We start from the raw sequence: 17,981 nt of genomic DNA, 5'->3' as shown, positions 1-17,981 counted from the left end.
TATCATTATTAATAATAACAAACTAAATAATGCTGTTATAAAATAAGGTTCCAAATTACATATAGTAATAAATGTATGTAAATAAAGTTTCCTGTTCTAAATAACCAATAATTTCTGTAAGTTTTCTTATTATAAATTCACCTGAAAACACCAGATAGTGTATAAACTTACTCATTAACACCTGCCTTAAGCTTCTTATTGGTTCAAACATAAACTCAATCTGCAGTGATAGATATCTCTAAAAAATACAGACATGTTTAAAAGATGAGGAAGTTTTCTCATTTATCAGAATCAGAATCAGAATCAGAATCAGCTTTATTGCCAGGCATGTTTTCACATGTGAGGAATTTGTTTTAGTGCCAGATTTAAGCAACAAGGACCAAGAGCTTTAACTTCTGCTCCAACACACACCATGATCTCTACATCCCTACTGCTGCTGCTGCTGGCAGCCGTACACTGTAAGTGTTTTTACATTTGACATGTAATACAGTTTTGGTTCCTTAAAGCTTTTTGCTTTTACATCATTAAAATAACTTTTCTTTAACAGGTGTTCACAGTGTTGAGCTGATCCAGACCGGATCCACAGTATTAACTATTGGTCAGTCACTGACTCTGACCTGTAAAGTGTCTGGATATTCATTAACTGATAACAGCTACTGTATACACTGGATACGACAACCTGCAGGAAAAACTCTGGAATGGATTGGATGTATATGTGGTAATGGTAACACTTACTACAGTGAGAAACTGAAAAGCAGGTTTCAGATTTCCAGAGACACGTCCAGCAGCACAGTGACATTAACAGGACAGAACATGCAGACTGAAGACACAGCTGAGTATTACTGCGCTCTTGAACTACAGTGAGACGTGTTTCAATGTTCACAAGACACAACACTGATCTATCTGAGTCTAACAAAAAAATAAATAAATAAAAAATAAAAAATATATATATATCCCAGAAATGATCACAAAACATTTCAAGCTAGTTATTTGTTTATGATAATATTGTTGATTTAAATCCATATTATATCTCTAAAGACCATTATGATCACATCACTTACCTGAACTTTATATACTGTAGTGTCTTTGTCTAATAATAATCACATCAACAAATTAGAATTTGTGTAAACGTGTGAGAAATTGTGGATCAGACAACAAGCTGGAAAAGCTCTAGAATGGATTGGGGTCATCTGGCATGATTCCAGTAAAACAATATACGCCAAAGACATTGAGGGATGTTTGGAAATAACCAGAGACAACTCCAACAACATTAACTGTAACATTAAACGTAAATAGAGTTCACCATATTCTTCTTTAATTAATAAATAAATTGTCACCGTTCACAGACTGCTACTGTATAAGAGGAAACGTGATCATAGTAATCAGTGCCATTGATTATTAGAAAATAATTATCTTCAGGTTTGTAGCAGTAACTTCATGCATTAAATATCTCAACTTTAACTGTGAAGATCTCCTGTAAGATACACGGCTTTGTTATGACTGAGTACAACATGCACTGGATCAGACAGAAACCAGGGAAAGCTCTGGAATGGGTTGGATATGTGAACTCCGTAGTCTAACTGTACCTCTGTACTGTAAGTTTGGCTTTAACAGCTTCAGCCATGTTCATATTCACCTTCTCATAACAGAAACCAAGAAATTTGCAGACATGTGAATCATTTCTGTGTTAATGTAATTCTCTAGAGTGCAGCCTACACATGATAACAACATAAAGGATCGTTTATCTAATTATTATCATTTTCATGGATTATGGTGGAGATTCAGATTAATTTGAGGGAACTGGAAATAGATCAGTTTTCAATCTGACCTTCACAGGAAGCGTTAATTACATCACAACACGTTCATATCATTATTAATAATAAACAAACAGCTGAATTATTTTCCACATTAAATTGATATGGAGATGAAACGGGGTGTGAGTGTGATTAACAGCTGCAGAGCTGCACTCAACACAGCCTCTCTGTAATGTTTATGCAAATCTGCATCTCCTCTTGTAATATTAGCAGCGTTCTGATCTAGAGAGGAAACACTTCTCATTAGTCTTCCTTCAACACAAACATGTTTGCTTCAGCTCCACTGCTGCTGCTGGCTCTCGCCCCCTGTGAGTGTTTGGATTGAAGCTTTATTATTTCATCTGATCCTTTCAGTTCGACATGTCCACCTTTTCTTTTTCTCTTTTTACAGATGTGTTCTGTGCTACTGAGCTCATCCAGCCAGACTCACTGCTTATAAAGCCAGGAGAGACTTTAACCATCACCTGTAAAGTGTCTGGAGCTTCTATCACTGATAGCAGCAGCCACCATGGAACAGCTTGGATTCGACAACCTGCAGGAAAAGCTTTAGAATGGATCAACAACATTTATTATAGTGGGAGTATTGATAAGAAAGATTCACTTAAAGACAAGTTTGTGGTCTCTCGAGACACTTCCAGTAACTCTGTGACCTTACGGGGACAGAACATGCAGACTGAAGACACAGCTGTGTATTACTGCGCTCGTGTAACACACAGTGACACAACAAGCTGCAGTGCTGCACAAAAACCTCATCACAATTCACTTCTTTAATTAAATAATAACTACATTTTGCTGAGTAACTAATCCCCATATTACAAATATTTCAGCATAGACACCAACACTGGCATTAATAAGATAAATAACTAAAAATTTACTTAGGAATAATAGTCTCTTTTTTAACCAGTTGAAATGAAATGTGTCTGCAAAAGACATTTATTATAAAGAACAACATCCATTCACACTCAGCACTCAGGCTTTAACTCTTCATCCTGAATGAACAAAAACCATCCAAAAACTCCTCAATCTATATCTAATAATTAATAAGAATCCAATGCAATTAAATGTGATATGTGAACATTGTATAATTTGATTACATATTTTTGGTAATGTACCAATGAAAAGGAAAAAAAACAAACACAAAAAGTTTTTTATCATCTCACCAATTGAATTTTATTAATTGATCATTGGAAAACCAGAATTAGCTAAAATGTTAACTTTAAATATTTTTATTTTGTTTCTGTACTTGTGTAAAGCTGCTTTGAGACAATGTCTATTGTTAAATGCATTACAGAAATAAATTGAGTTGAATTGACAGATTGAGAAATATGGAAGCTAATGTTCACAAAGAGAGAAAAAAAGCTCAGTGCCATAATCATTGAGACTAATATTGATTTCCCAATTAACTGATTAGTTAAACCAAATGATTTACTATGTTATTGCTGATATTGTATCTGAGTGTTTTCTCTCTTTTAAACCATGCTGATAAAAATGATCCATTACTGAATTCCTATTTACTTTATTTGCATTGCTGGTCCATGTGAATTTTTTTTTAAATTGACAGCCAGGACATTTGAAACTTTTACTCATTTTAGGTTTGTATCATCTGACACCAGGTCTTTTTGCCACTAGAGGGCAGTCTGTACAAACTCCACCGTCTCTATCTGTTTCCTTCTGCACATTTAGACAATCTCTCTTTTCACATTCTGCTCTGACTGCATCCAGCATCATGACACTCGGATTAAACTCAGTTACATAAAATGTCTGTGGTGACCTGTTTAGTGTTGATCAGTAAATAAGGCTCTTTATTATGGAAAACCTGATTTCATGGAAAATTCAAGTGCAGTCGATCGAGTGAAACGAATGATTGTGTAATTTCATACAAACAAAAGCCTGATTAAACATTTGATTGATTTAGATCTTGTACGTATCAATCAAAGGGTCCTCAAGCATACGTAATAACTATTATGTTAAAATTAATTTGTGTTCCTTGTTTACTTCATTGAAACTTTAAGATTTCTGGTTTGGGAAAATGACAGTATTTGATGAAAAGGCTGCTGTTCCATTATAAATTCAGATCTGATGAATCTCCTCCTCATGATTTAAATACATTTCAGATACATTCTCCTCCCATCATCAGCAGATAAACAAATCCAAGTGTCAGAGCTGGATCTCACTCTATTTATATGATGTGATGGTGTCTGTTAAACTTTGGAGAACAGAGAAGACTCCAGTCCAAACAACACACACCATGTTCTCTACATCTCTACTGCTCCTGCTGGCAGCTGCTTCTTGTGAGTGCTTTATCAAATTCATTCATTTACTAGATGAAGAATAAAGGTGCAGCATATATTGTGTGAGATATCACCATGTGTTTTCCTCCACAGATGTGCATGGTGAGGAACTGACTCAGCCTGCTTCCATGACAGTCCAGCCAGGCCAGAGTCTCTCCATCCAGTGCAAGGTTTCATATTCGGTTACGAGCTATTATACAGCTTGGATTCGACAACCTGCAGGAAAAGCTCTGGAGTGGATTGGAATCATCTATACTGGTGGGGGTACAGCTTACAGTGAGAAACTGAAAAATAAGTTCAGCATCTCCAGAGACACTTCTACTAACACAATAACAATTGGAGGACAGAACATGCAGACTGAAGACACAGCTGTGTATTACTACGCTCGTGATCCACACAGTGAGAGGAATAAACAACATCCCTGTACAAAAACTCCAAGTACAGTGAAACCGTGCTAGCTCCAAACATCCTCCTTCATTAAAAAATAAATAATAATGATAACAATTCTGACTGGAGCATCAGAGCATCATGGACAATTTGACAGTCGATATCTGATTACAAAGGGAATTGATTAGGTTCATGTTCATTTCACTCTGATACACAGCTATCAATATCTGACATTCACTCTGTGAGGAAATCACACCTACAGTAAGGCTTTACAAATTTTCAGGCAGACTGACTGTTGATCTCACTCATTACACAAGAGTTTTACATGAACGTATCCTAACCCAGATTACACAGAAATTATATAATCATTTCCAAGCATGGTTTCTTAACACTGAGGTGTTTTTTTCTTCCCCAAATTCTCCTCCACCTGCCCCTGATAAGATTTCCCAGACCACAACACAACCATTTTTATTTTCCTGTCACATTTCACATATTCTGAAATAAAACAATAAATAATTACAGACAAAAACGGATGGAAAAATTCTAAACATCAGAACAGTAGTGCAAGTAATTTTCCATTTTTACTCAACCTTTGGTCTTTATCTGGATCCTGTATATTTAAACTGCACCCACATTAGAAATGTTTGAACATTATGCTGTTCTTTAAGCTTTAAGGCCTGTGATTGTCGCTCTTTCTTTATTCACACAGCATCTAAGCAACATGTAGAGGATCAAAGTACTGACAGTGTGTCATAAATATGAGAACATGTTCTCCTGGGATTTACATTAAAGTCATAAACACTAACTACAACATTCCTATTCTTATTAAGACGTTACAGCTCCATTATATCAGCATCTTATTAAACCATCTTATTATTTATAGCCGTCATACTATTTGAAACAAAATTGGTGGTGAACTGAACTAGGCGGCGCTAGACCAGTTGTTCCCTTACCTTTAGACGCTTCCCTTTCTTCACTGGGGTAATATTTTCCAAAACAAATGGTTCACAAAAATCCCCAAAGGTCCAAGGAACTGGAACCTGTAAGCCTTTTAATCCAAAACGCTTTGGTCGTCTCGCAAATATTCCGTTTGTGACCGAAAACTGGAAACAGAAGTGCGCCACCATCCGTAAATGGTGATGAATAAAGACTTCATGTTGAGATGATAACAGAAACTCTGCTTTGATTCATTGTTGATTATTTTTCTGTAACAAAACCTCCCCAAGTGTTTTATTCCATACTTTCTGTCACTGAGCTTTACTCCTTCTCAAAACAGGAGCAGGAGAAAGCCGTCTGTGTGAAATAAACCATCACCACGTAACCATTCCTACATTTAGGTTTCCTAATGTGTTCCTTAGATGAGTGAGGTGTCTTCTAAAAATGATTCGGTTTGGTTCCCTTTCTGATAGAGAAACATTCTGTTGTAGAGATTTACATAGTACCTTATCATCCACTCATCTATCCAGTGAGCAGCGTGTGGTTGTGGGTTGAACACCTCCATAGTGGTCATGGACGCTCCCTATTCAAATAGAGTGGTGTATAAACAGCATGTTTTTGGCTGCTCTAGTTTACAGTGAGCTCTGTGAGAGATAACACAGCTGAACAAAAACTTACTCAATGTTGTTAGAATGGTAGGCAGAATGGATTATGAAGGAAAAGAATGTTTAACTTCATGCTCATAAGATGAACCTTATCAATGCTATCCAACTTCACAAACCTGCTCTCATATTCCCATACAATACAAAAGTGAGATTAAGGCTACAAATACCAGAAAGTGTAGCGCTAAGAGACAAAGACAAAAAGAAGAAAAAAAGAAGAGAATAGAAAAAGCAGCAGAAGAAATAAAATAAAGAATATGAAGCTTGAGGAATGAAGAAATCAATGGATGAAAAAGGATCAGACTCTGTACCAAGACAGAAATGAAGAATGGATCAATATCAAGAATATTACAGTGATTAAGTTTTCTTTTTTTCTTTATATATTTTTTTCTTTCTTTGCTTTCAAAATATGTATGCAATAATATTGCTTGTGTGTTAAAAGATACAATGTGCTGAGTATGTTATATGGAGGCTCTCTTGAAAAAAAAAACCTCAACCCTCAGTGCTCAGAAGGAGACCGCTGACAGTAATCTGTAAAGGGAAACCCTAACACTCGTGAGGGAGGGACTTAGATAGTAAGATGATATTGCAAACTTGTGCTGTTTGAAAGGAATGTATACCTTAAAGAATACAACTGGTCACTGACCACAGAGTTACCGGTTTGGGGAAAGAGGAATGGGAAGGAATGTTGGTTTTAAAGTCAATAAGAATTGATATTGAATTAATGAATTTTGGTGAAAGGCTTGGAAACGTATAAAAGTTTGTTTTGAATTACATTGTGTGTGCATTCTATTGTAGACAGGCTCAGTGCATGTTATACTCTGTGTGCATCATAGAACGAATGCAAGCTTACACTTGGAGAGTGTTTCTTTGTTTGGTATAATCTTTGCATTTTAATTACTTTTACATATTTTAATACTGTTTGATTATTTGAATGAGATTTTATTTGTAATTTTCTTTTATTTTACTTTGCATATATCACACACATTTATCTTTATTACACTACTTTTAATAAAAAACAAGGTCTCCCATTGTGAGGACCCTGAAAAGAAAAGTCTGACTCCTTCCTTTAAAGATTCAAACAATAGATTAGGTAGAAGAACTTGAAGAGAATCCTTTGTTAGAAGGCCGAGTGGACTTCGAAGGACACCTGCGTTCATGGTAAGAACAACTCTGATAGTTGATCTTGTGTTTTCAACACTAACCCGTGCAAACTAGGACACATTCCTTAGTGGGATTGTGGAAGGGTTTCCTACGCAATCTGAAAACATGTGTCAGTAAATTACTTCAACAAGCATGTCCTCGTGAGCTGTAAATATTCCCTCAGCAGGAATCTGCACCAGAGAGACCTTTCTTATAAACAACATCATCCATTCACACTCAGCACTCAGATCCTCTTTATTCCAATCTCTTCTAGCAGTTATTAATATTTATTACTATCATATTATATAATAGTATATAATTTTCCCCAACTTATGTATTACATTTACATTACATGACATCTTTTTGTATTTGACTGGAGGTAAATCAGCTCTAGGACAATGATTGTGATGACTAGTTGGGACTATATACTGTACTATTCATGCTTTTATTCCTCCTGATTGTGATGCCAGCTGCAGGAACACTACAGGTCGATGGTTCTTTTCCTGAATTTAGAAACACAGAGTCTGTTCAGCAGCACAGAATCTGATGAGAGATCAAACTGAAATGTAGATGTTTACTGCAGCATCACTACTACAAACTCCTGGAATTAAAAATCACCTGTAGGGGGCAGCAGCTGCTTGTTTTCAAGAAGGATTCATTCATGAAATCTAACAGCTGAAGTGTGTTTATGCAAATTCACCCCGTTATAATACAAAAACATTCTCTTGCTCACCCGACGTTCAGAATCAGACATGTTCATATTCCGTTCTTTAAATGACTCTGTAAATAAACTGCAGCTTATTTTCCCCGTCTGCGTCTGCAGGTTTTATGTGTTCAGGAGTCCAGAAGAGAACAAATGTCTGTGCTCTTATTAATAGAGAACAAAACTACTGGAATTAGAGGTGTAAGGATATATATACTGTAACTAATCATATAATCATTCAGTATCACGAGACAATAATCAGGGTAATGTATTCAGTCACTCGGTTATCATTAGGAAGTGTTTTATTGGGTCAGAGTGCAGGCTCCAGAGTCCATCCCAGTCCTTATCCACCTAAATGGACAATTAATGTAATGTACTGAGTAATGAATCCCTACATTCCAAACACACTGTTATATACTCACAATACAGTAATTTCTCCAATAATGTTGATTCAATACACAACACAGAATGAGGTCTTAGAGGAGCAAAAGACGTCCACACATGCTACTGCATCCCATCACCCTGCCTAGAACATCATGCCTCTATGTCTTTAATTCCTTACTCTATGTTTCACTGAGCTCTTATGCTTCTGTTGGAACTCTGTGTAGATAAAGTTCAAGGTCTTCATTTCTTTTAGCAGAAATTAGAAATTATTGTCAATTCAGGACCAAGTTACTGTTGTTTGATGCCTTGTGAGAGCCGTCTGTGTGATCAAGACCATCTTTTACTGCACATTCAGCTTCAAAAGAAGACATGAGATCTAATGAGTAAAGAGCAGTGATGAAGCTGACAGCATGAAACACACCCAGAGTCTCACAGGAAGCTTTTTCTCCTCTCGTCTGTTCCTCTGTGGATGTTTTTATATCTCTAGTGGGTGTGTCATGCAAACCAAATCCTGTGTTTGAACCATTTATGCTGAAACATTCAGCCCAACAACATAGCAGCAGTTTGTGTTCATTTACAGCAGCAGGAATCACTTTAATTCTTTGAGATGGGACTAGGCAGAGTTTTGTGTTACTTTACTCTAGTAATCTTCATTCAATGTTAGTATTATTTACTATTTACATATAAAATAATATTTTAACAATTTTTCATTTTACTTCTTTTTTTTTTATTTTAACTCCTACCTTTGAATATTCTTCGATTTCAGATTCCTGCAGTCAGACACTGATCGAGTCTGATCCAGTGATCATCAAACCTGATCAGTCTCATAAACTGACCTGCACAGCCTCTGGATTAGACATTAGTGGCTATTACTTGGCTTGGATCAGACAGGCGCCTGGAAAAGGGTTGGAATGGCTTGCAAGCATCTACAGTAGTAACATATATTACTCCAATGCTGTTAAGGGCCGCTTCACCATCTCCAGAGACGACAGTAAGAAGCAGGTGTATCTGCAGATGAACAGCATGAGGACAGAAGACACTGCAGTTTATTACTGCGCCCGACACACAGTGATACTTCCCCTTAGACATCAGTACAAAAACACAGACTTACTATAGACACATGACAAACCCACATTTTCAGATTCTTGGAGGTGAAAGAAATTTTTACTGGACTGTTATGAACACTGTCTGGACATTTATACTTAGAAATTATTAATTTACTTCTTAACATATTTCCAGTCATGTGAAAAAGAAGGTGCACCCTCTTGAATTTGGGATCTAAGATATAATAAAAAATTACCTAGTCTTTAGCAGCTCTTCAAATTAGATAATAAAATCTCAGATGAACAAGAATACATGGCATTTTACACCATTTCATTATTTATTTAATAAAAATGAAGCTAATGTGGAGAAGCCATGTTTAAAAAACTAAGTACATCCTCACTGCTTCCATAGGAATTAAGAGGGTAAGTAGCAGCCAGGTGTTGCTAATAATAATAATAATAAAATACCATTGAATAATTGATCACTAGCAAATGTGACTTATAATATCTCTATAAAAACAGAAGCAGTTATCTTAGAGAATCTGTCTATCAATCTGGAAAGTGTTATAAGGTCATTTCTCAAATATTTAAATTACCATAGAGTTAAGTAGTGTGTACTTTCTATTTAACATGACATAACATCACACAAACAAGTGTTTTATGTCTTGTGTAATATGCTTATTAGCATAAACTACTTATCATTCGTAAATACAAACAGTTCAAAAAGAAAAACTCCAATCATTCCTTATGTTCACGATGTTTATAAAATAGTTGACTTTATAAACCAACAGATCCTCCATCAGATGAATCTCCTCCTCATGATTTAAATACATTTAATCAATACATCAATCTATTCCAAAGTGTTTGTGCAGCTTGCTGAAGTGGATGTCAGTGTAACACACAATTTAAGCTATTATTATTATAATTATAATTCTTTATGTGCTTCTAGATGTCAGTATTTGTGAAGAAACTCTCTCAATTTAAACATTCTAATCGTTCTCCAGCTTCATTTAACTCACCAGACAGATATTTGATTATTGGGATTCTGCAAAACTGATTCAGATTTAACTACAATAATCTGTGTATTTTAGAAATTTTACAGTTATCATTTAGATCAATTATAGCATACATAATAGCATACATATTGTGAGAAAACATGTTTACAACTCCAAAGACGTTCCAAATATAAAATCTTGTTGACAATTGAGTTTATAAACCCACACATCCTCCATCAGATGAATCTCCTCCTCATGATTTAAATACATTTCAGATACATTCTCCTCCCATCATCAGCAGATAAACAAATCCAAGTGTCAGAGCTGGATCTCACTCTATTTATATGATGTGATGGTGTCTGTTAAACTTTGGAGAACAGAGAAGACTCCAGTCCAAACAACACACACCATGTTCTCTACATCTCTACTGCTCCTGCTGGCAGCTGCTTCTTGTGAGTGCTTTATCAAATTCATTCATTTACTAGATGAAGAATAACGGTGCAGCATATATTGTGTGAGATATCACCATGTGTTTTCCTCCACAGATGTGCATGGTGTGGAACTGACTCATCCTGCTTCCATGACAGTCCAGCCAGGCCAGAGTCTCTCCATCCAGTGCAAGGTTTCATATTCAGTTACGATCTATGGTACAGCTTGGATTCGACAACCTGCAGGAAAAGGTCTGGAGTGGATTGGAATCTTCTGGGGTGATGGGAGTACAGACTACAGTGAGAAACTGAAAAATAAGTTCAGCATCTCCAGAGACACTTCTACTAACACAATAACAATTGGAGGACAGAACATGCAGACTGAAGACACAGCTGTGTATTACTGCGCTCGTGATCGACACAGTGACACAACAAGCTGCAGTGCTGCACAAAAACCTCATCACATTTCACTTCTTTAATTAAATAACAAATACATTTTACTGAGTAATTAATCCCTATAAAGTATTACAAATATTTCAGCATAGACACCAACACTGGCATTAATAAGATAAATAAATAAAAGTTTGTTACGTTAACTTTACAATCTATATGAAAAATGAATACAAATCCCATGAAATTAAATGTGAAATGTGAACATTGTATAATTTGATCATGAATTTTTGGTAATGTACAAATTAAAAGGAAAATAACAAACACAAAGTTTTTTGATTATCTCACCAAATTATTTTTATTAATTGATCATTGGAAAACCAGAATTAGCTAAAACATATAAACTTTAATATTTTAAATTTTTTTTATTTATTATTATTTATTATCATTGAAACGAATATTGATTTCCCAATTAACTAATTAATTAAAACAAATGATTTACTATGTTACTGCTGATACTGTATCTGAGTGTTTTCTCTCTTTTAAACCTTTCTGATAAAAATGTTCAGTTTCTGAATTCCTTTTTTTTTGCAGCAGCAGCAGCAGGAACATTATAATATTTTGTATTTGCACCTGTAGGGGGCAGCAGGTGCTTGTTGTTGAGAAGGATTCATGAAACTATGAAATCTAACAGCTGAAGTGTGTTCATGCAAATTCACCCTGTTATAAAAAAACAGCCTCTTGCAGTTTGAAGTTTGTGTCACACGACTGAATCAAAGAGCATGATGATGGGGCTGAGGGTCACTCAGTACTACATCTTTGTTATAATGTTAACCAAAGGTACCTGAGACTTCTGTACTGTTTATTTCTTCCCTCAGAATATCTTGTCTGTGTTGATGATGATCTTTGTTATGTTTTATCTGCTAGGTGTCAGCAGTGATGAGATCAGACTGGACCAGTCTCCTGCTGTGGTAAAGAGACCTGGAGAAACTGTGAAGATCTCCTGTAAGATACATGGCTTTGATATGACTAAGTACTACATACACTGGATCAGACAGAAACCAGGGAAAGCTCTGGAATGGATTTGCAGGATGGATATAGGCAGTAATGCAGCAACATACTATATGCAGAGTCTGTGAAGAACCAGCTCACTTTAACAGAAGACGTCTCAGCAAGCACACAGTACTTAGAGGCCAAGAGTCTGAGGACAGAGGACACTGCGGTTTATTACTGCGCCTGAAGTTCTACCGTGACTGAAGCTGAGGAAGCAGCTGTACTAAAACCAGACACACATTGTACCTGAACTAACTGAAGTTGCTTAACTTATAATTGTAACACCGATAAACACGGTTTGATTCTATTTATTGCTCCAATTATCTATAAATATACCTGGATATAACCCTAAAATGGGCGTGGCCTAAACTAATTATCAGGAATGAAAATCTAGATAAACCCTGTTTCTATGATCCTGGAAACACTTGAAAAAGCCACAGGTAGAAATGGCAGCTCTGTCAGCATGCTGTGTGACATCCCATTCCCAATACACACTGTAATACACTCATCACAGTCTGACTACACACTGTAATACACACATCACAGTCACAATACACACTGTAATACACACATCCCAGTCCCAATATACACTGTATTACACAGATCACAGTCACAATACACACTGCAACACACAACCCAGTCTCCCATCCCAGTCATCCCATTCCCAATTTAACTCATTGGATGGATGATTGATTTTTTTAGATTCTGCAAAAGTGATTCATATTTAACAACAATATTCTGTGTATTTTAGGAATTCTACAGTTTGACTCACTTATTTTTATGCATTTATGTGTATCACAGTGCAAATAAAATTCAAACACAAGCAGCAGGAGTGTTAGGGAGCGTTAACTAATACTACAAACAGAACAGTTAGTGACCTGACAATGTGAAACTTACAGAAATAGTTTTCTCCTCTCGTCTGTTCCTCTGTGGATGTTTTTATATCTCTAGTGGGTGTGTCATGCAAACCAAATCCTGTGTTTGAACCATTTATGCTGAAACATTCAGCCCAACAACATAGCAGCAGTTTGTGTTCATTTACAGCAGCAGGAATCATTTTAATTCTTTGAGATGGGACTAGGCAGAGTTTTGTGTTACTTTACTCTAGCAATCTTCATTCAATGTTAGTATTATTTCTTAATTGATTAAAATACTTTTTATTTATTAACATTTTTAAAATGTTAATTACTATCTTTGAATATTCTTCTATTTCAGATTCCTGCGGTCAGACACTGATCGAGTCTGATCCTGTGATCATCAAACCTGATCAGTCTCATAAACTGACCTGCACAGCATCTGGATTTACCTTTAGTAGCTACTGGATGCATTGGATCAGACAGGCACCTGGAAAAGGGCTGGAATGGGTTGCAACTATAAGATATGACAGTGGTAGCATATATTACTCCAGCACTGTTAAGGGCCGCTTCACCATCTCCAGAGACAACAGTAAGATGCAGGTGTATCTGCAAATGAACAGCATGAGGACAGAAGACACTGCAGTTTATTACTGCGCCCGTGACACACAGTGATACTTCCCCTTAGACATCAGCACAAAAACACAGACTTACTACAGACACATGACAAACCCCCATTTTCAGATTCATGGAGTTGAAAGAAACAAAATGTTTACAGTGTCTCTGACTTACATGTTACCACTTGCTGACATTTACTGGACTGTTCTGAACATTGTCTGGACATTTACACTGCTGCACAAAAACCTCATCACAATTCACTTCTTTCATTAAACAATTCCTACATTTTACTGAGTAAATAATCCCTACATTCCAAATACTTCCTACATTATTTAAAAAGTTATCAAACAATTAGGAATATGTTGAATTACAAATTGAATGTGAACATTTAATTAGAAGATAAACTATCTGCAGTGTTTGTTATGATGAAGATTTCTGTAAAGAGAATGTTTATTTCGTGTTGTTGGAAGGAGTCTCCAGTGTCAGAGCGAGATCAGGGTTAAAGCTGTGACTTTATTTACAGCATGAGAAAGTCCTCATTTTCAGGACAAGTGTTGAGGTTGAGGGAAGGGCTGTTTCTAGCTGTAATAATGAACATGATAACAGGAAATAACTTGTTTTTCTGGCCCGAATACAAGATTAAACATAACTATAAATAAATAAAAAAAAGAAAAGAAAGACTTCATGTTGAGATGATAACAGAAACTCTGCTTTGATTCATTGTTGATTATTTTTCTGTAACAAAACCTCCCCAAGTGTTTTATTCCTTACTTTCCCTCATCTATCCAGTGAGCAGTGTGTGGTTGTGGGTTGAACACCTCCACAGTGGTCATGGACGCTCCATATTCAAATAGAGTGGTGAATAAACAGCATTTTCTTGGCTGCTCTAGTTTAAAGTGAGCTCTGTGAGAGATAACACAGCTGTACAAAAACTTACACAATGTTGTGAGAATGGTAGGCAGAATGGATGATGAAGGAAATGAATGTTTAACTTCATGATGAACCTTATCAATGCTATCCAACTTCACAATCCTGCTCTCATATTCCCATACAAAACAAAAGTGACATTAAGGCTACAAATACCGGAAAACGTAGAGCTAGGAGAGAAAGGAATGAAGAAGTCAATGGATGAAAACAGAATCAGACTCTGTACCGAGACAGAAATAAAGTATGGATCAATGTCAAGAATATTAAAGTGATTAAGTTTTCTTTATTTCTTTATATTTTTTTCTTTGCTTTCAAAATATGTATGCAATAATATTGCTTGTGTGTTAAAAGATACAATGTGCTGAGTATGTTATATGGAGGCTCTCTTGAAAAAAAAAACCTCAACCCTCAGTGCTCAGAAGGAGACCGCTGACAGTAATCTGTAAAGGGAAACCCTAACACTCGTGAGGGAGGGACTTAGATAGTAAGATGATATTGCAAACTTGTGCTGTTTGAAAGGAATGTATACCTTAAAGAATACAACTGGTCACTGACCACAGAGTTACCGGTTTGGGGAAAGAGGAATGGGAAGGAATGTTGGTTTTAAAGTCAATAAGAATTGATATTGAATTAATGAATTTTGGTGAAAGGCTTGGAAACGTATAAAAGCTTGTTTTGAATTACATTGTGCATGCATTCTATTGTAGAACGGCTCAGTGCATGTTATACTCTGTGTGCATCATAGAACGAATGCAAGCTTACACTTGGAGAGTGTTTCTTTGTTTGTTATAATCTTTGCATTTTAATTACTTTTACTTATTCTAATACTGTTTGATTATTTGAAGGGATTTTATTTGTAATTTTTTTTATTTTACTTTGCATATATTACATACATTTATCTTTATTACATTACTTTTAATAAAAACAAGGTCTCCCATTGTGAGGACCCTGAAAAGACAAAGTCTGACTCCTTCATTTAAACATTCACACAATAGATTAGGTAGAAGAACTTGAAGAGAATCCTTTGTTAGTAGACCGAGTGGACTTCGAAGGACACCTGCATTCATGGTAAGACCAACTCTGATAGTTGATCTTGTGTTTTCAACACTAACCCGTGCAAACTAGGACACATTCCTTAGTGGGATTGTGGAAGGGTTTCCTATGCAAAAAAAACGTGTCACTAAATTACTTCAACAAGCATGTCCTCATGATCTATAAATACTCCCTCAGCAGGAACCTTTTATTAGAAAGAGACGTTTATTATAAACATCATCATCCATTCACACTCAGCACTCAGATCCTCTTTATTTCAATCTCTTCTAGCAGTTATTGATATTTATAATATTCCCCAACTTAAGTATCACAGTTACATTATGATGTCTTCACGTATTTGACTGGAGGTAAATCAGCTCTAGGACAATGATTATGATGACTAGTTGGGACTATATACTGTACTATTCATGCTTTTATTCCTCCTGATTGTGATGCCAGCTGCAGGAACACTACAGGTCGATGGTTCATTTCCTGAATTTAGAAACACAGAGTCTGTTCAGCAGCACAGAATCTGATGAGAGATCAAACTGAAATGTAGCTGTTTACTGCAGCATCACTACTACAAACTCCTGGAATTAAAAATCACCTGTAGGGGGCAGCAGCTGCTTGTTTTTAAGAAGGATTCATGAAACTATGAAATCTAACAGCTGAAGTGTGTTTATGCAAATTCACCTTGTTATAATACAAAAACATCCTCTTGCTCACCCAAAGTTCAGATTCAGACATGTTCATATTCCGGTTCTTTAAATGACTCTGAAATAAACTGCAGCTCATTTTCCCCATCTGCGTCTGCAGGTTTTATGTGTTCAGGAGTCCAGAAGAGAACAAATGTCTGTGCTCTTATTAATAGAGAACAAAACTACTGGAATTAGAGGTGTAAGGATATATATACTGTAACTAATCATATAATCATTCAGTGTCACGAGACAATAATCAGGGTAATGTATTCAGTCACTCGGTCATCATTAGGAAGTGTTTTATTGGGTCAGAGTGCAGGCTCCAGAGTCCATCCCAGGAACACTGAGCGTACATTCTGGTCATGTTACACATTCACACACTCATTCACACCGAGGGGCAATTTAGAGAAGACGAGTCACCTGCTTCACTCCTGATTCCATTTCTTGAAGCAGATTATTTTAGACTTTTGATTAAGAAAGAAGAAGAAGAAGAATAAAGAATAGTTTAAACGTCTAGCTGTTGTGATATTAGATTTCAGCTTTCTCTTCTGCTCACTAGAGATTACAAATCTTCTTTAGGATTTAAAAACACCTGATCTAGAATCTTCTCAGCTCTTTCTCTCTGGATTCGTCAGATAAAGCCTCTAGAGGGTTTCAGCCTATACCAGAATGAACGTCATGTTCGGTTACACGGTTTGTTTATAATGTTCAGTGTAGTTCAGGAAAGTGTTAATTACATCACAACACCTTCATATCATTATTAATAATAACAAACAGCTGAATTATTTTCCACATTAAATTGATATGGAGATGAAACGGGGTGTGAGTGTGATTAACAGCTGCAGAGCTGCACTCAACACAGCAATGTTTTGTCTGAAACACATGATGTTTTTATATCTCTAGTGGGTGTGTCATGCAAACCAAATCCTGTGTTTGAACCATTTATGCTGAAACATTCAGCCCAACAACATAGCAGCAGTTTGTGTTCATTTACAGCAGCAGGAATCATTTTAATTCTTTGAGATGGGACTAGGCAGAGTTTTGTGTTACTTTACTCTAACAATCTTCATTCAATGTTAGTATTAATTATTACATCATTAAAAAAATATTTAGTTTTTTTCTATTTCCAATGTTAATTTCTACCTTTGAATATTCTTCTATTTCAGATTCCTGCAGTCAGACACTGATCGAGTCTGATCCAGTGATCATCAAACCTGATCAGTCTCATAAACTGACCTGCACAGCATCTGGATTTAACTTTGGTGGCTCACATATGGGTTGGATCAGACAGGCGCCTGGAAAAGGACTGGAATGGGTTGCATGGATCTCAAGTGGCAGTGGTAGCATATATTACTCCAGCACTGTTAAGGGCCGCTTCACCATCTCCAGAGACAACAGTAAGATGCAGGTGTATCTGCAGATGAACAACATGAGGACAGAAGACACTGCAGTTTATTACTGCGCCCGTGACACACAGTGATACTTCCCCTTAGACATCAGTACAAAAACACAGACTTACTGTACTATAGACACATGACAATGTCTGGACATTTACACTGATAAAAGATTATTAATTTACTGCTCAACATATTTAGATTCATGTGAAAAAGAATGTGCACCCTC

The 17,981-nt window shown here is 36.1% G+C and overlaps 1 pseudogene and 1 gene segment (V, D, J or C); both read left to right on the top strand.

The window, feature by feature from the left end:
* Positions 1 to 319: 319 nt before the first annotated feature.
* LOC125138760 lies at positions 320 to 2,591 on the top strand. The segment is given in 3 exon segments: positions 320 to 458; positions 548 to 860; positions 2,206 to 2,591. Coding segments are annotated over 3 exon segments (378 nt in total).
* A 9,265-nt stretch (positions 2,592 to 11,856) lies between these two features.
* LOC113640848 lies at positions 11,857 to 12,453 on the top strand (annotated as a pseudogene).
* The last annotated feature ends 5,528 nt before the right edge of the window (positions 12,454 to 17,981 follow it).

The sequence above is a fragment of the Tachysurus fulvidraco genome, chromosome 15 (genome assembly GCF_022655615.1).
Source record: "Tachysurus fulvidraco isolate hzauxx_2018 chromosome 15, HZAU_PFXX_2.0, whole genome shotgun sequence".
NCBI classification, from domain to species: domain Eukaryota; kingdom Metazoa; phylum Chordata; class Actinopteri; order Siluriformes; family Bagridae; genus Tachysurus; species Tachysurus fulvidraco.
The sequence above is the reverse complement of the archived record's forward strand: the minus strand, read 5'-3'. Positions and strand labels throughout refer to the sequence as shown.